The sequence below is a fragment of the Notothenia rossii genome (assembly GCF_949606895.1).
Source record: "Notothenia rossii genome assembly, chromosome: 8".
Classification (NCBI taxonomy): domain Eukaryota; kingdom Metazoa; phylum Chordata; class Actinopteri; order Perciformes; family Nototheniidae; genus Notothenia; species Notothenia rossii.
In genome coordinates this window covers 38035648-38055222 of record NC_136906.1, presented here as the reverse complement: position 1 = coordinate 38055222, position 19575 = coordinate 38035648, and the positions used below count along the sequence as shown (strand labels likewise).

General features: G+C 45.2%; 1 protein-coding gene across 4 annotated transcripts in view; it reads left to right on the top strand.

Annotated features, from left to right (window-relative positions):
- Window positions 1-19575, top strand: part of abcc1 (ATP binding cassette subfamily C member 1 (ABCC1 blood group)) — a 144085-nt gene that overhangs the window by 61323 nt on the left and 63187 nt on the right. For all 4 annotated transcript variants that reach the window (XR_013801392.1, XM_079643383.1, XM_079643382.1 and 1 more), the window contains exons 15-17: window positions 2076-2145; window positions 2490-2616; window positions 3217-3393. Coding sequence is in view for 3 of the 4 variants with exons in the window: in XM_079643383.1 (XP_079499509.1) it covers window positions 2076-2145; window positions 2490-2616; window positions 3217-3393 (374 nt within the window). In the remaining variant the exon portion in view is untranslated. The remainder of the gene's footprint in view (window positions 1-2075; window positions 2146-2489; window positions 2617-3216; window positions 3394-19575) is intronic.

Sequence of the window (19575 nt, the reverse complement as noted above, 5' to 3'; positions counted from 1 at the left end):
GCTACAGGACAGTTTAGTTTTGTATAGGAAGGCTGCCTCAGCCAAAGTTAACTGGGAGAAGAGTGAGGCAGTTTTGGTAGGTCAGTGGAGTTTAGAAAATAGGCCCAGTCTTCCTGGTAACCTCAGCTGGGGAAACGAGGGTTTAAAGGTCCTGGGAGTTTGGTTGGGGTCTGAGGACATGGTGGCACAGAACTGGGAGGGATTGCTGGGAAAGGTGCGAGCAAAATTAGCTAAATGGAAATGGCTGCTACCCCAGCTGTCCTACAGGGGAAGAGTTCTTGTAGCCAACAATCTGGTTGCCTCATCTTTGTGGCACAGACTCCAGGTGTTAACCCCACCGCCGGACCTCATGAAACAACTGCAGCGGCTCCTCGTGGATTTCTTCTGGTCGGGTCATCACTGGGTGCCAGCATCGGTCCTGTACCTCCCTGTGGCGGAGGGGGGGCAGGGCCTTGTGGACATTACTGCGAGGACTGCTGCTTTTAGACTGCAGGCAGCTCAGCGGCTGCTGTATGGTGCCTCTCCCTGCTGGCTGGCTATGGCCCGGCTGTTGCTCTGGAGGGCAGGGGGCTTTGGTTTTGATAAACACCTGTTTCTGCTGAAGGCCCCTGCGTACAAGATAACTGGACTTGCACCTTTTTACTGCTCAGTCATCAATGCCTGGAAGATTCTGAGTTTTACCAGACCACCCGACCCCCGGCCTGGGATGTGGCTGTTTGAGGGGCCCCTGTTTGACACTGGTTTTCTTTCCGGAACCATTTTCTCTTCAGCCGCCCTAAAAAATGCGTTCATTGAAGCGGGAGTGGTAAAACTTGGCCATTTGACAGGGATCTTCACGGAAAAACTGGCTGAGGTGACGGGCATTCGATCAACTCGAGTTCTGGAGAACCTGGTAGAAGAGGTGTGGCAGTCGCTGTCGCCATCCCACCGGACTTTTGCTCTGGATGCAGATCTGGCCGACCAGTGGAGAAAGGGACATGATTATGTTTTTCCTGCCTTGAGGGTGGGTCCTGCGGTGGAGGAATGGAGAGAGGAGGATGGTCTCCTGCTATCACTGGGGACTCTAACACCTGGAATGTTCAGCTCCTGCAATGGGAAGAAGCTATATCTTAGCTGCGTAAAGGTGCTAAACCTCAGCTCGCTCGCAGGCGTCAGAGAGTCGAGGTGGACAGATGTGTTTGGTTTGGGCTCTTCCCCTCAGGGCAGCTGGCGGATCCTGTATAAGTCTCCCGTTGAAAAACGGATGGCTGACATCCAATGGAGAATTATACACGGTGCAATAGCCACTAACAAATACAGGGCTCATTTTGACCCAGGCACAAGGGGGGGCTGTCCGTTCTGTTTTATGGCAGAAACATTGGAGCATTTAGTGGTGTCCTGTCCCCGGTTGGCTGGTCTTAAAAAAATGTTACAGGAGTGGGTGGAGGGGCTCGGGAAGGTTTTCTCCATACCACTTTTTGTCCATGGCCCCAAATACATCCTGAAAAAGAAGGAAATCCTACTATTGATCAATTTCTTGTTTGCTAATGCAAAATTAGCAATCTGGAAAAGTAGGAAGAACAAACTTGCTGGAGTAGGGTGGACGGATGCAGTGCTCTGTCTGAGGGGGCTGGTGGCAGCGCGTCTGAGGGTGGAGCATGCATACTATACGCTGATCAATCATCTACAGGGGTTTCTGGATGTGTGGGCTGTTGGGCAGGTTCTGTGCTCACTGGGGGAAAATGACTCTAATATTGAAGTTTTAAAGGGTAGGTGAATTTTTTTGTTTTTAAGGTGTGTAAAAGATGATGTTTTGAAATGGGTAAAACGTTTTCAAATGACATTTATTTGGTAGACGTGAAAATCTGTTTATTTATTTTGATTTGTGTAATGGTTTTTGTTTTTTGTTTCGGTGTATAGTTAAAACAAATGGAAATAAAATTTGTTTTAAAAATCTTCTTCTTCTTCTTCTTCTTCTTCTTCTTCTTCTTCTTCTTCTTCTTCCAATATTGTACATTTGTGCACCTCTCTTGCTGATATAAAGGGAGGCATTTAATGTACAGTATATTGATGCTCCTCTTCTCTCTTCTATGCAGCCCCATACAGTATCTCCATAGTGGATGGAGTTTTCAGCTGGTCCAAAGCTGAGCCACCAACACTTAAGAGGCATGCACAATCTTGCCACATATTTGTTCATTTTATTCGCACATATGGGGAACATTTTTAACGACACAAATGTCATGTTTAAAATACAGGCTTATTTTAACGTCCATCTTAAATTGAAACGTTCCTGAGAACACAATACAGGAAAGAAAAACCCCACAAGAAGGCCTCTTTACCTTATAAAATAGAGGCAACTGATGTGTTCTACAGTTTTTTGACATCCAGCATATCACACAAAGAAGCAAAAGAAAATGATGAATGGTTTATGAACATTTCCAAACAGCACTTGTTGAATTAGTATTAAGTATTTAATCTGATGATGAATGGAGTTGATTCTCTGTCTGCAGGCTGAATGTGTGTATCCCAGACGGCTCTCTGGTGGCCGTGGTGGGACACGTGGGTTCAGGGAAGTCCTCACTGCTTTCTGCCCTGCTTGGAGAGATGGAAAAACTGGAAGGAGCTGTCGCTGTGAAGGTGGCTCTCTCACACTAAATACACTTACAGCAGCAGTGTGCAGTTAAAGCTATCTTCCTGCTGTTCCGAGGGAAAAGCAGTTTGGGTATTTTCATATGGGGTTCTATATTTAAAATGATAACAAGAACATGAATACAGAATCTTCATACCTATGATGTTGATATGTTGATATGATATTGATGTTGATTGTAGTTCTCCTTCTTTGACAAAAATGTAATGTCTAAATGATTAAAGTTGACTAAACTGGTTATATGAAATGAATGATCTTACGAGTTTGTAATATGGCTGGCTACTGGCTAGGATCATTTTTTTATATTTTCTTTTGCCATGAAAGGGGATGACAACAAGGAGGACCCGGATTTAAACCAGAGTCCTCCGCTTAGGGACCAAGCCCCATCATATGGGCAGTCCGCTCTGCCAACGGAGCTATACGATTGCCCGGCTAGGATCATTTTGTGTAAAAGAAGTTCCCATTATTGCACACCAATGGGCTTTGGGAACATTCAAACCAAGCGGTTCATCGTGAGTGCTCATTATCAACTACAGAATGCAATGAAATAATCAATGTGTATGCATATGCTTTTGCTTGTCGCCCTGTAGGGTTCAGTGGCCTACGTTCCCCAGCAAGCCTGGATCCAGAACTCCACTCTGAAAGACAACATCATGTTTGGACAGGAGAGGAGAGAGGCCTTGTATCAGCGTGTGGTGGAGGCATGTGCCCTTCAGCCTGACCTTGAGATCCTCCCTGCTGGAGACGAGACAGAAATTGGAGAGAAGGTAAACATTCTTGATCACAGAGTCCAGTAATCTGCGGACTGATGCAAATGCATTGGATCTGTCAAAGTGGTCTGCATTCATTATACTGAGGTTTGATCAAGAGGTAGTGTGTGAGTGTTGACATTATATTTTTACTTTTAAAGATTCAAAAGCTTTATTGTGCTATGCACAGTAATAGTAGCATTATAAAATGTAAATCTAAAGTCCCAGGCTCCTCCAACAAGGCAACATAAATATACATGAGACATCAAACAATACAAAAACAATCACATAGTGCAAGATTATCTTGCAAAACCACCTGCAAGTAATGCAGATGAAGTAATCTACACTGGGTGCACAATTATTAGGCAAGTGAGTATTTTGACCACATCATCATTTGTATGCATATTTTCCAACTCCAAGCTGTATGAACTTGAACTCGTATTGGAGTTTTGCATGATAGTTGATGTGTATTTGTGTAATGAGGGAGGGTGTGGCCTAAGGAGATCAACACTCTATATCAAGGTGTGCAGAATTATTAAGCAGCTTCTTTTCCTCAGGCGAAATGGGCCAAAAAAGAGATTTAACTGACTATTGAAAAGTCTTTCAGAGGGATGCAGCTCTTAAAATTACTACGTGATCACAGAACCATCAAACCTTTTGTTGCAAATAATCAACATGGTCACAACAAACGTGTTGAGACAAAAAGACGCAAATTAACCGCCAAAGATCTGAGAAGAATTAAACGTGAAGCCACCAGGAAGCCATTATCCTCCAGTGCTGTCATACTCCAGAACTGTGACCTACCTGAGGGCCCAGAAGTCTCAGGTGTTCAGAGACATGGCCAAGGGAGGAAGGCTGAAACCACCACGTAACAAGACACATGAGTTAAAACGTCAAGACTGGGCCAAGAAATATCTGAAGGTTTTCTGGACTGATGAGATGAGGGTGACTCTTGATGGACCAGATGGATGGGCCCGTGGCTGGATCAGTACCAGGCCCAGAGCTGCACTTCAACTCACACATCAGGGAGGTGGAGGTGGGGTTCTGGTATGGACTGGTATTATTAAGGAGGAGCTAGTTGGACATTTTTGGGTTGAAGATGGACTCAAAATCAACTCCCAAACCTGCTGCCAGTTTTTAGAAGACACTTTCTTCCATCATTGGTACAAGAAACAGTCTGCATCTTTCAGGAAGACCATGATTTTCTGAAGGACAATGCTCCATCGCATGCTTCAAAGTACTCCACTGTTACCCCTTTCACACTAACGCCGTTCCAGGGCCGGTTTGGAGCTGGAGCTTGAAAAGCACAGTTTTTTCCTGTTAACACCCCAGCGGAGCCGCCTCTAAGCATACATCACGCTTACGTCGGAGGCGGGGGGATCCGTTTTGATGTTTTGAATCTGACCTAAAACCTCACCTGACCTACAGATGTAGCACTGAATTTCGGACTCCAGCTTACAGCTTCCTGTCTACGGCCTGCCAAAGACCAGTATAGAGGAATGTTAAGCCCTCCCACTATTTTCCAAGAGGGCGTTGCCAGATTTTCAATTTCAGGTTTTAACCAGGAGATGGCGCTTCATTCACAAATACAGAAAGACAAGTTTCATGGACTTTCAGTTGTGTTTTGAAGAGCATTTGAACACATCAATATTTTAGATCAACTAAAGTATATCTAATCTTGTAATTCAATAATATATAGTCTTTATATATTAAATAATCATAATTATAATGTAAATGTTTACATTACACTTCTCTATTTGTTATGCTCATACTTTAACCTTTACAATCGTTTGCTTTAATATGCAGTATATTTTTGTGTTTGCTTCCTCCTGCTCCCTTTCGGACACATACTGTATGACTTATTATTATTATTAATATGAAGATATTATTAAGATAAGATAAGATGTTACTTTATTGATTGAACATTTTAGTTTAGAATGTGCTGTCCCACGGTAATTCAGAAGGCTCCAAGGTCACATTCCGACCATTATTTAAAACAATAGGTGCTTTCACACCGTCTACAGTTTGATTTGTATAGAGGGAGCTCTGTCAGTTTTCGAATTACCCATTTGCTTTCGGGGAGCCCTATTTTTCAGAGCACATCCTGCTACTAAATATGTCACACGCGCGCTCTGTTGACTGGCGCAGCAGCGCGGATGCGATCAATTGCTATAAAAACACTCTTCTACTAATACAGACGGTGTCACTATGCCGGCGGATGTGGCCGTTGTTGAAGCCTCTTCAGGCTCCGCATCGGCAGGCCTCTCCCTCGGTGTGGAGCTGTCAAACTCGACCCTAACGCCGCTTACAGCCGGCCAACTAAAAGTTGTTTTCCGTTCACGTTGTCATTTTTAGACTCCTTCGCTTCTTTGCTTGTGAATCCAAAAGCTGTGACGCTTGGCTGTTTTCGTTTTGCCATATTTTTTTATTACACAGCCAGAGTAAAAAATATATCAATATGAACATTTCAAATACCGCGCCGGCATCACCGCCATAACCATAGCAACGTAAGTAAGAATGCAGCGCCGCCACGTACAGATGGCAACACCCAGACATATTCACAAATATAAAACAAATATTCAGAAACTGTAATGAACAATAACTATTATTTATTTCAAGAACTGTTATTTACAGAAACTCAACATTTCTAATCTGTGTGACACAAATATGCACGATTGTTTTGGGCTCCCCCTATTTATCTCAAAGTCAGCCATCAAGGGAGCTCCCTCCCTCTTCGGGGGAGCCAAGCTCCCCCTAGCTCCCCCCCATTTCGAACAGTGTCTGTGGCTGAATGGCCAGCGATTAGGTGCGGCGCATTTATCATAGGTGATCAGAGCTAACTGCCTGCCGTCAGATTTCATTTAAAAAACAGATCTGATTTTAAGACTATTTCTGCGCTCATAAAGAATGATAAGAATAAGAATAATGCGTATTGAACTGGTTTCATTAATTAGTGAGTTTATTTAATAGAACCGCCAATCGGGTCAATTTGTGTGATGTGTGTTGTGTGTGTGCAATGTAACTTTTTTTCAATAAAATATTAAAGTCTCCCAGTCCGTGACTTTTCCTGAAAGTGTGTTATGTAGCACCCTATGTTGTTAAAAATTGCATTCTAATAGCGGGATTTGACGGGTTTAGGTAGGCCTATACAAAAACCTCTGGCGGTTCTAGTGTTAAGGTAATTAGGTACAGTAGAAGCCCTTTTTTATCAGTAACGAATTTAGCAGTTGAACATAAAAGTCAACTAACTGAGGGTCACTTGCAATGACAGTGTTGTGTCTAACTGTAAGCTTGTCACTCAGAGTAACCTACCGTTAATTTAGCTGCTGGAGAAGAAAGATCAAGGGGGGAGGGGGGGAGAGAGCTGTGGTAAACACAGCTGAGAGCTGCCGTTTCATTCAGACTGTTTAAAAAACTGTAACAATGGACTATTTTTCTTAGCGGATGCATGTCAATTTAAATCAATACATACAACTATTTTTTAAATCAATACATACAACTATTTTTTAAATCAATAAAAATATTTTCTAAATCCATAAAAGCATTTCAATTAATATTGGGAGTCATGTCGTTACTTTGTTGAGAATGTGGCCGTGTAATAAGCGGGATAATTTGCAGCGACTTGTTCCTTATGGGGAAAATAACACCCGTCGTGTGTTTAGAGGTGTGTGTGGTTAAAACACTTTCATGAAGTGAAGGAATTTCCTTCTATAAAACAGCTGTGGGCAGCAGTGAGTGTCACGGACATGAATTCATAGATCAAGGCAGACTGGTGCACACACTCTCCTGTCCTGCCAGGCGACACGCCCGTTCTAAGCCGTGTCCCTCACTCCTCACATCCCAAGCATCCCCACAAGTGTATTATGTTGTTACATTGTTTCAGATGTTATGTTTCAGTTGTGCTCTGTCTATGTTCAGTGATGCAAACTTGTCACCTTTCGGCGAAATTCGCCGTTTTGAATCCAAAATAAGTCGTTTGTGTGATTCATGTAGATCTGCAATACAAATATTTTTGGGGTATGGGGGGGGCTGGGACCCGGAGTAATCTGCGGCCGTGAGCTGTTATGTGCCATCATGACACGCATGGTGTTCTTTTTTTATATATTATAATGAAGTACGAGCTGTGTGCTCGAGTCTTCCTGCCTGTCGGCTCTGCTCATGGATGTATAATAAGGCTCTGCTGCTCCGAAATGATGGTCTAGCTTCAGCAGCTACATTACCTACGGGTGCGTTCGTTAATATTAACTGTGCGTCCGGAGTCACTGTGGCACAGACTGGACTGCTGGTGAACAGCTGTTAGAACGGGCTGTTCAGGTGTTCAGAGCAGAGCTCCCTGTCGGAGCGGCAGAGCGTGATGTGAACTGAAAAGTTTTTCTGTGGCAATATTATTTAAGGAATCGTTGAGCTAGCTAGCTAGCATACATTGTCACTATCTGCTAACGTTAGCTTTAGCCTTCTATTTCTAATAGTTTTTTTCATAGGCTATAAACAGAGGTGGTCTAAGTATATATTGTACTTGAGTAAAAGTAGAAGTACTCAGGTCTTGTACTTGAGTAAAAGTAGAAGTACTGAGATCTTGTACTTGAGTAAAAGTAGAAGCACACAGATCTTGTACTAGAGTAAAAGTAGAAGTACTCAAATCTTGTACTTGAGTAAAAGTAGAAGCACACAGATCTTGTACTAGAGTAAAAGTAGAAGTACTCAAATCTTGTACTTGAGTAAAAGTAGAAGCACTCAGGTCTTTTACTTGAGTAAAAGTAGAAGTACTCTTGTACTTGAGTAAAAGTTATAGTCCCAGAGTGTAGGAATACTCTTTTACAGTAAAAGTCCTGCATTCAAAATGTTTCTCAAGTAAAAGTAGAAAAGTATTATCATCAAAATATAGTGAAAGTAGCGACAGTAAAAGTAGTCATTGTGCAGATTGGTCCATTTCAGAATAATAGATATGATATGTTTTATAATGATTGATCATGAAAGTGTTCTCAAAGCTGGTAAAGGTGCAGCTAGTTTGAATGACTTTGTATACTGCAGGGTAGCTTGTGGATTTACTCCAGGTGGAACTAAAGTCGGAATTAACACTTGATTATATTTCACTTAATTAATCCGGATCTGTGAAGTAACTAAAGGTATTAAATACATGTAGTGGAGTCAAAGTACACCATGTACCTCTGAACTGTAGTGGAGTAGAAGAACAAAGTAGCAAAACATTGAAATACTTAAATAAAGTACAAGTATCTCACAATTGTACCCAAGTATAGTACTTGTTGAGTTTATGAACTTAGTTACTTTACACCATGTGGCTATAAAGATAAAAAGACTTAAGCCTTGCACAGAGGCATGAAAATACATTTTCAAAATGCTCAACAGTTCTGCCAAAATTATAAACTGACTGCTCCACAATTTAAAATAAATGCTTTTATATATTTCTATTAGATGTGACTCTTTGGCGTTTCTGTTATTATTAACACTGCTGCTTTAGTTGTTCTGACTGCTAAAATCCTCTGTCATTCCGTGGGGTGGGGGAGCCGGGGGCTCGGATCCTTGTCACCTTTTTCATACCTGATGAGTTTGCATCCCTGTATGTTAAAAAGCCTCAGTCACCTTAATTCATGTAATAAAAACATCTCAGGTCAGTAAAACTCAAAGCTAAATGTGCAATACCATGTTCAGCTATGTTACTATTTATAATGTTATTGTTGTTACATCAGAAGATGTACATATTGGAATGATTTCTTAACTTACAGGAGGCTATTTTGTACAATGTGTGTTGGAAGGATTTATTAAATTACTATGAATATTGTCATTGTTGAAGGCTTTTAGAGAAGGGTGAACTATAAGCCTGTATTAATTAACACTTTATACCTAAAAACATAAAAGCCACAATAAATAAATCACAATTATTGTAGTTATTTTTACCTCCCGTATTGCTTTCAACCCACCAGCTTTTATGGTGTTGTTACGTCACTAACTGTAAGCTTGTCACATACAGTCTATGGTCACTCAGAGTAATCTACTGTTCATTTAGCTGCTGGAGAAGAAAGATCAGTGGGGGAGGGGGGAGAGAGCTGCCGTTTCATTCACACTGTTTAAAAAATTGTAACAACGGACTATTTTTCTTAGAGGATGCATGTCAATTTAAATCAATACATACAACTATTTTTTAAATCAATAAAAACATTTTCTAAATCCATAAAAGCATTTCAATTAATATTGGGAGTCATGTCGTTACTTTGTTGAGAATGTGGCCATGTAATAAGCGGGATAATTTGCAGTGACTTGTTCCTTATGGGGAAAATAACACCCTTCATCCAGATGAGGATCCCTCCGCTACACTTTGGGATCCTGATCGACCGACGAAACTCCATTTAAAATATACATATTTTTTCTGAATTACTGAGTTTAGGCACGTTAATAACGTTTTAATGAAGTTGAATACAGTATATTCATATGTGTCAGTGATTTCATGTCAATTCGGTGAACATAAACATAAATGATCGTGGTGAAGATGATGATTAAATTAGGATTAAAAATCGAGAGCCGGGCTGCATTTCCTCCCGTTCGTTTTTTTCGAATAACACAATTATTTTGTTAAATAACAACATGATGATGTTTTGTGAATGATTACATGTCTCTTATTTAGCAAAGAGTATGATATCCGTGACATATGGATCTTAACAAAGTTCCGCTGTACATCCAGCGTACTGTATCTGACTTTATTTCACATGAGCTCCAGTGTGGAACCCCACTGCACCCCCTGGTGGATCAATGATCCATTGCAGCTGGCTTCATTATAATTACATTTATCTATCACGGGGGCGGTCTCAAGTCAAGCTGGAGGTTTTCCCTTGAGCGAGGGCAGATCACGTACCAATCACGGCCCTCGCTTTTCAAACTGTCTGAAATGAATCGCTACATCTGTAAACCCTGACCTAAACCCTTCCTCACCTGACCTAAACCCTTCCCCTCCTGACCTAAACCCTTCCCCTCCTGACCTAAACCCTTCCTCACCTGACCTAAACCCTTCCTCACCTGACCTAAACCCTTCCTCACCTGACCTAAACCCTTCCTCACCTGACCTAAACCCTTCCTCTCCTGACCTAAACCCTTCCTCTCCTAACCTAAACCCTTCCTCACCTGACCTAAACCCTTCCTCTCCTGACCTAAACCCTTCCTCTCCTGACCTAAACCCTTCCTCACCTGACCTAAACCCTCTCCTGACCTAAACCCTTCCTCACCTGACCTAAACCCTTCCTCACCTGACCTAAACCCTTCCTATCCTGACCTAAACCCTTCCCCTCCTGACCTAAACCCTTCCTCTCCTGACCTTAACCCTTCCTCTCCTGACCTAAACCCTTCCTCTCCTGACCTAAACCCTTCCTCACCTGACCTTAACCCTTCCTCTCCTGACCTAAACCCTTCCTCTCCTGACCTTAACCCTTCCTCTCCTGACCTTAACCCTTCCTCTCCTGACCTAAACCCTTCCTCTCCTGACTTAAACCCTTCCTCACCTGACCTAAACCCTTCCCCTCCTGACCTAAACCCTTCCCCTCCTGACCTAAACCCTTCCTCTCCTGACCTTAACCCTTCCCCTCCTGACCTAAACCCTTCCTCTCCTGACCTTAACCCTTCCTCTCCTGACCTAAACCCTTCCTCTCCTGACCTAAACCCTTCCTCTCCTGACCTAAACCCTTCCTCTCCTGACCTAAACCCTCTCCTGACCTAAACCCTTCCTCTCCTGACCTAAACCCTTCCTCTCCTGACCTAAACCCTTCCCCTCCTGACCTAAACCCTTCCTCTCCTGACCTAAACCCTTCCTCTCCTGACCTAACCCTTCCTCTCCTGACCTAAACCCTTCCTCTCCTGACCTAAACCCTCTCCTGACCTAAACCCTTCCTCACCTGACCTAAACCCTCTCCTGACCTAAACCCTTCCTCTCCTGACCTAAACCCTTCCTCTCCTGACCTAAACCCTTCCTCACCTGACCTAAACCCTTCCTCTCCTGACCTAAACCCTTCCTCTCCTGACCTAAACCCTTCCTCTCCTGACCTAAACCCTCTCCTGACCTAAACCCTTCCTCTCCTGACCTTAACCCTTCCTCTCCTGACCTAAACCCTTCCTCTCCTGACCTAAACCCTTCCTCTCCTGACCTAAACCCTTCCTCACCTGACCTAAACCCTTCCTCTCCTGACCTAAACCCTTCCTCTCCTGACCTAAACCCTTCCTCTCCTGACCTAAACCCTTCCTCACCTGACCTAAACCCTTCCTCTCCTGAGCTTAACCCTTCCTCTCCTGACCTAAACCCTTCCTCTCCTGACCTAAACCCTTCCTCTCCTGAGCTTAACCCTTCCTCTCCTGACCTAAACCCTTCCTCTCCTGACCTTAACCCTTCCTCTCCTGACCTAAACCCTTCCTCACCTGACCTAAACCCTTCCTCTCCTGAGCTTAACCCTTCCTCTCCTGACCTAAACCCTTCCTCTCCTGACCTAAACCCTTCCTCTCCTGACCTAAACCCTTCCTCTCCTGAGCTTAACCCTTCCTCACCTGACCTAAACCCTTCCTCTCCTGACCTAAACCCTTCCTCTCCTGAGCTTAACCCTTCCTCTCCTGACCTAAACCCTTCCTCTCCTGACCTAAACCCTTCCTCTCCTGACCTTAACCCTTCCTCTCCTGACCTAAACCCTTCCTCACCTGACCTAAACCCTTCCTCTCCTGAGCTTAACCCTTCCTCTCCTGACCTAAACCCTTCCTCTCCTGAGCTTAACCCTTCCTCTCCTGACCTAAACCCTTCCTCTCCTGACCTAAACCCTTCCTCTCCTGACCTAAACCCTTCCTCACCTGACCTAAACCCTTCCTCTCCTGACCTAAACCCTTCCTCTCCTGAGCTTAACCCTTCCTCTCCTGACCTAAACCCTTCCTCTCCTGACCTAAACCCTTCCTCTCCTGACCTAAACCCTCTCCTGACCTAAACCCTTCCTCTCCTGACCTAAACCCTCTCCTGACCTAAACCCTTCCCCTCCTGACCTAAACCCTCTCCTGACCTAAACCCTTCCTCTCCTGACCTAAACCCTCTCCTGACCTAAACCCTTCCTCAACTGACCTTAACCCTTCCTCTCCTGACCTAAACCCTTCCCCTCCTGACCTAAACCCTCTCCTCACTTAAACCCTTCCCCTCCTGACCTAAACCCTTCCTCACCTGACCTAAACCCTTCCTCACCTGACCTAAACCCTTCCCCTCCTGACCTAAACCCTTCCTCTCCTGACCTAAACCCTTCCTCTCCTGACCTTAACCCTTCCCCTCCTGACCTAAACCCTTCCTCTCCTGACCTAAACCCTTCCTCTCCTGACCTAAACCCTCTCCTGACCTAAACCCTCTCCTGACCTAAACCCTTCCTCTCCTGACCTAAACCCTCTCCTGACCTAAACCCTTCCTCTCCTGACCTAAACCCTTCCTCTCCTGACCTAAACCCTTCCTCTCCTGACCTTAACCCTTCCTCTCCTGACCTTAACCCTTCCTCTCCTGACCTAAACCCTTCCTCTCCTGACCTAAACCCTTCCTCACCTGACCTAAACCCTTCCTCTCCTGACCTTAACCCTTCCTCTCCTGACCTAAACCCTTCCTCTCCTGGCCTAAACCCTTCCTCTCCTGACCTAAACCCTTCCTCTCCTGACCTACACCCTTCCCCTCCTGACCTTAACCCTTCCTCAACTGACCTAAACCCTTCCTCAACTGACCTAAACCCTTCCTCACCTGACCTAAACCCTTCCTCACCTGACCTAAACCCTTCCTCTCCTGACCTAAACCCTTCCTCACCTGACCTAAACCCTTCCTCAACTGACCTAAACCCTTCCTCTCCTGACCTAAACCCTTCCTCTCCTGACCTACACCCTTCCTCACCTGACCTACACCCTTCCTCTCCTGACCTACACCCTTCCTCACCTGACCTACACCCTTGCTCACCTGACCTAAACCCTTCCTCTCCTGACCTACACCCTTCCCCTCCTGACCTTAACCCTTCCTCAACTGACCTAAACCCTTCCTCTCCTGACCTAAACCCTTCCTCTCCTGAGCTAAACCCTTCCTCACCTGACCTAAACCCTTCCTCTCCTGACCTAAACCCTTCCTCTCCTGACCTAAACCCTTCCTCTCCTGACCTAAACCCTTCCTCTCCTGACCTTAACCCTTCCTCTCCTGACCTAAACCCTCTCCTGACCTAAACCCTTCCTCTCCTGACCTAAACCCTTCCTCTCCTGACCTACACCCTTCCCCTCCTGACCTTAACCCTTCCTCAACTGACCTAAACCCTTCCTCTCCTGACCTAAACCCTTCCTCTCCTGACCTAAACCCTTCCTCACCTGACCTAAACCCTTCCTCTCCTGACCTAAACCCTCTCCTGACCTGACCTAAACCCTTCCTCACCTGACCTAAACCCTCTCCTGACCTAAACCCTCTCCTGACCTAAACCCTTCCTCAACTGACCTAAACCCTTCCTCAACTGACCTAAACCCTTCCTCTCCTGACCTACACCCTTCCCCTCCTGACCTTAACCCTACCTCTCCTGACCTAAACCCTCTCCTGACCTAAACCCTTCCTCTCCTGACCTAAACCCTTCCTCTCCTGACCTAAACCCTTCCTCTCCTGAGCTTAACCTTTCCTCACCTGACCTAAACCCTTCCTCTCCTGACCTAAACCCTCTCCTGACCTAAACCCTCTCCTGACCTACACCCTTCCTCTCCTGACCTAAACCCTTCTTCTCCTGACCTAAACCCTTCCTCTCATGACCTAAACCCTCTCCTGACCTAAACCCTTCCTCTCATAACCTAAACCCTTCCTCTCCTGACCTACACCCTTCCTCACCTGACCTAAACCCTTCCTCTCCTGACCTAAACCCTTCCTCACCTGACCTAAACCCTTCCTCTCCTGACCTACACCCTTCCTCACCTGACCTAAACCCTTCCTCACCTGACCTAAACCCTTCCTCTCCTGACCTAAACCTTTCCTCACCTGACCTAAACCCTTCCTCTCCTGACCTACACCCTTCCTCACCTGACCTAAACCCTTCCTCTCCTGACCTACACCCTTCCTCATCTGACCTAAACCTTTCCTCACCTGACCTACACCCTTCCTCACCTGACCTACACCCTTGCTCACCTGACCTAAACCCTTCCTCACCTGACCTACACCCTTCCTCTCCTGACCTAAACCCTTCCTCACCTGACCTACACCCTTCCTCTCCTGACCTAAACCCTACAGAGAACTTGTGGGCTCTTCTTAAAGGGAGATTTACGGTGAAAAAAACAACTCTCTGAACAGAGTCTGGGAGGCTGTGGTTGCTGCTGTAACAAAAGGTGATCGTCAACAGATCCAGACACTGACAGACTCCATGAATAGAAGGCTTGTGACTGTTAATGAAAAGAAGGGTGGCTATATTGGTCACGGATTGTTTTTTTAAATGACAGAAAAGTAGAACAGTTGTTTGATTTCTGTTCTCAATTTAACAGAGAAACTAAATATGTGAGATGGGAACATCTTAGTGTTTCATAATACGCATAATAATTCTCCACACTAATAGTTGCCCAATAAATATGCACACACAGATATTCTCCTAAGAAAGCCAAAACCTCACTTTTGATTTCCTATATATTCAGGTTTGAGGTTCATTAACATTTTGGATTGACCGAGAGCAGTGTGTTGTCAATCCTAAAAATACAAGTTGCCTCATAAATGTCCCCAAAAAATAATACAATAAGCTAAATTATGCAGCGAATGTTGTAAGTGAACAAGTCAAATGCACGTAGATATATATATGTACAGTGGAGGAAATCAGTATTTGATCCCTTGCCGATTTTGTATGTTTACCCACTTACAAATAAATTAAAAGTATAATTTTAATGGTAGGTTTATTTTGCTAATGGGAGACAGAATATCAGAAAGAAAATCCAGAAATTGACATTATATAAAATATATAAATTGATTTGCATTTAATTGTGAGAAATAAGTATTGGATCCCCTTGCAACCAACAAATATTCTTGCTCCCACAGACCGGTTACATAAGTCATCTTCCTTTAGGAAAGTACTCCTAATATCAACTTGTTACCTGTATAAAAGACACCTGTCCACATAATCAATAAATCAGATTCCAACCTCTCCACCATGGGCAAGACTAAAGAGCTGTCTAAGGACCTCAGGGACAAGACTGTAGACCTGCACAAGGCTGGGACTGGCTACAAGACCATCAGAAAGCAGCTGGGTGAGGAGGAGACCACTGTTGGTGCCATTATTCGATAATAGAAAACAAATAAAATGAGCATCAGTCTCCCTCGGTCTGGGAATCCACACAAGATCTGGCCCCGTGGGGTTTTGATGATCAGGAGAAAGATGAGGGATCAGTCAAGAACTACACGGAAGGAACTTGTTAATGATCTCAAGGCAGCTGGGAGCACAGTCACCAAGAAAACTACACCATAATGGATCAAATCCTTCAATGAACATCTGAATGATTCAGAGAAGGTGATGTGATCAGATGAGACCAACATCGAGATCTTTGGCAGCAACTCGACACGCCGTGTTTGGAAGAAGATAAATGCTGACTATAACCCCAGAAAACCATCCCCACCATCAAGCATGGAGGTGGAAACATTATGCTTTGGGGGTGTTTCAGATTCAACTTTATTGTCATTACGTAGTACATGTACTAGTGACGAAATGTAAGTTTAGGCTTCTGACCAGAAGAGCAAAATAGAAGTGCAGGGGTCTACATAATGAGAATAATTATACATGGAATTATTATAAATAGAATAATTATAAATATATATATATATAAACAGGTGGGTGGTGGGTATGGGCTTGAGTCTATCAGCGGGCAGAGTTCAACAGGGTAACAGCCCTGGGGAAGAAGCTGACCCTGAACCGGCTGGTCTTGGACCGGAGGCTCCTGAGGCGCCTCCCAGAGGGTAGGAGGGCAAACAGATCGTTTGCAGGATGAGAGGTGTCTTTGAAGATGTTGTGCGCCCTCTGCAAACACTGTATCCCCTGGATGTCCTCAATGGCAGGGAGTGGGACACCGATGATGCGTTGGGCGATTTTCGTTACCCTCTGCAATGCCTCCCTATTGAGCATTGTGCAGATCCCATACCAGGCTGTGATACAGCTGGTCAGGATGCTCCCAATGGTGCAGCGATAAAAGTTCAGCAGAATCTGAGGAGAGAGGTGATCTTTCTTTATTCTCCTCAGAAAGAAGAGACGCTGATGAGCCTTCTTTACTATGCTGGTGGTATTGTTGGACCACGAGAGGTCTTCGGATATGTGGACCCCCAGGAACTTGAAGCTAGACATTCCATTTATGTTGATGGGAGCGTGTGCGTTGCCTTTCGATTTCCTGAAGTCCACAATGAGTTCTTTTGTTGTAAAGGGCCAGTTTATTGTCAGCACACCACTCAGTCAGATGCTGAACCTCCTCCCTGTAGGCCGTCTCATCGTTGTTGTGGTTTAGGCCGATCACCGTTGTGTCGTCTGCATACTTGATGATGGTGTTTGAACCATGTACAGAGTTACAGTCATGAGTGAAGATGGAGTAGAGGAGGGGGCTCAGCACGCAGCCTTGTGGGACACCGGTATTTAGGCTGAGAGTCATGGAAGAGAGATTATCCAACCTGAGATGCTGGGGTCTGTTGGTTAGAAAGTCTAAAATCCAATTACAAAGGGGGGCGTCGATGCCCAGGTCGTTGAGTTTTGTGATTAGTTTGGAGGGGATGATGGTGTTGAAGGCTGAACTGAAGTCGATGAACAGCAGTCTTGCATAGGAGTTGGTTTTTTCCAGATGTGAGAGGACGGTGTGAAGTGTATGCAAATTGATGGGGGTCCAGTGTCGGTGATAGGCGGGATTTAAGCTGTGCTAGGACCAACTTCTCGAAGCACTTCAAGAGAATGGGTGAAAGTGCAACGGGACGGAAGTCATTCAGGCCTGCTGCAGCAGAGTGTTTGGGCACTGGCACTATGGCGGTGGTTTTAAAGCATGTGGGGACAACAGTTTGGGCCAGGGACAGGTTGAAAATGTCCGTCATGACCTCAGTCAGTTGCCCAGCACAGGCCTGGGATGCCATCAGGTCCAGCAGCCTTGCGTGCATTAATCCTGCTCAGTGTGGTGAAGACGTCAGAAGGTGAGAGTGTGAGGGGCTGGTGGTCTGCAGGGGGAACAGCCTTAGTGGCTGTCTCCTGGTTGTCCCTGTCAAAGCAAGCATATAAATCATTCAGCTCGTTGAGGAAGGAGACGTCGTTTGACGGGAGAGTGGGGGTGGTGGGTTTGTAGTCAGTGATGGCCTGAATGCCCTGCCACATTCTTCGGGGGTCGGAGTTATTGAAGTGCTCCTCAATCCTCAGTTTGTAGCAGTGCTTGGCCTTCCTAATGCCCTTCTTTAGGTGAGCTGTAAGCCCGTTCGTCACGGCTTCTGGTTTGGGTACGTTATCTGCTTCAGAGTGGTGACACTGTTGATGGTGGTGCTGATGTAGTCCACTACGGAGGAGGCGTAGCGGTCAATGTCTGTATGGGAATCCAAGGTGGCCTGGGTGGCAAACACACTCCAGGCTACGTGTTGAAACTTGTCCTGTAGCCTAGAGTCTGCCTCCTCAGGCCATACCTTGACAGTCCTCACTGCGGGTTTCACACGTTTTGATGAGTGGTGTGTATGTGGGGTAAAGGAACAGTGAGAGGTGGTCAGACTGACCCAGGTGGGGGAGGGGGATAGCATTGTATGCATTGGCCATGTTGGTGTAAACATGATCCAATGTGTTGTTGCCTCTCGTGGGGCAGGAGACATGTTGTCGGAATTTGGGGAGTACAGTCTTCAAACTGGAGTGATTGAAATCGCCCGCAACAATGAAAGCTGCCTCAGGGTGTTCAGTTTGTTGTTGGCTAATGGCTGTGTGCAGTTCTTTCATTGCAATTTTAGCATTAGCATCCGGGGCTACATATACGGCTATTACTAGGATTGCTGTGAACTCTCTGGGTTGATAGAAGGGTCGGCATTTAATAAAAATATATTCCAGAAGAGCTGAGCAGTGACCGCTGACAATAGCAGAGTCTGTACACCATGCTTTATTTACATACATGCAAAGCCCCCCTTCCCTGGTCTTACCGGAGTCGTCAGCTGATCTGTCTGCTGTGAAGAAGTTACGCCCAATTAGCTCAACGGCGCTATTGGGAACGCCGCTGTTTAGCCATGTTTCCGTGAAGATCATGATGTTGCAGTCCATCATCCGTTTGTGGTTGACGATGCGTAGTCATATCTCATCCATTTTGTTCATTGTAGACAGCAGATTGGCGAGGAAAATGCTGGGTAGGGCGAGCCAATGCGGTGTTAGCTTCAGCCTAGCTCTTAGCCCTCCTCACTTCCCCCGCCTTTGTTTACGGTCTCTACGCCGCCTGTGGGCACTTCCGCTCGGCAGAGTAGACTGAGCAGGCTCCGGTGATCTGGCGATCTCCGAAATGATAAGGAGATCATCTGTTAAAGAGTTGGAATGGCGTAGTCCAATGTCCAGGAGTTGTTGTCGGCTGTAAACAAACTTAATAAAAGTAGACAAATAAATACTATTTAGCTAATTCTAAAGAGACGCTGAGCCTCGCGTTGTGCACGCGCCGCCATAGTGGTTTCTCTGCTAGGGGTACAGGAAGACTTCCCAGCATCGAGGAGAGGATGTACGGGGCCATGTACCGTAAAATCTTGGCCGATAGCCTCCTTCCCTCATCCAGGACACTGAAAATGGGTCATGGAGGGGTCTTCTAGCAGGACAATGACCCCGAACATACGGCCAAGGCAACACAGGAGTGGCTGAAGAAGAAGCACATTTAGGTGAGGGAGGGGCCTAGCCAGTCTCCAGATCTTAATCCCATAGAAAATCTGTGGAGGGAGCTGAAGCTTCCAGAGGCCAAGCATTAGCCTCAAAACCTGCAGGATTTGGAGAGGATCTTCAGAGAGGAGTGGACCAACATCCTTCCTGAGATGTGCACAGTCCTGGATACCAACTACAAGAAGCGTCTGACCTCTGTGTGTCCAACAAGGGTTTCTCCACCAAGTACTAACACATACAAGGGGATCACATACTTATTTCCCTCAGTTAAATGCAAATCAATTTGTATCTTTTATATTGTCCATTTCTTGATTTTCTTTCTGATATTCTTACTCTCACTGTTAAAATAAACCTA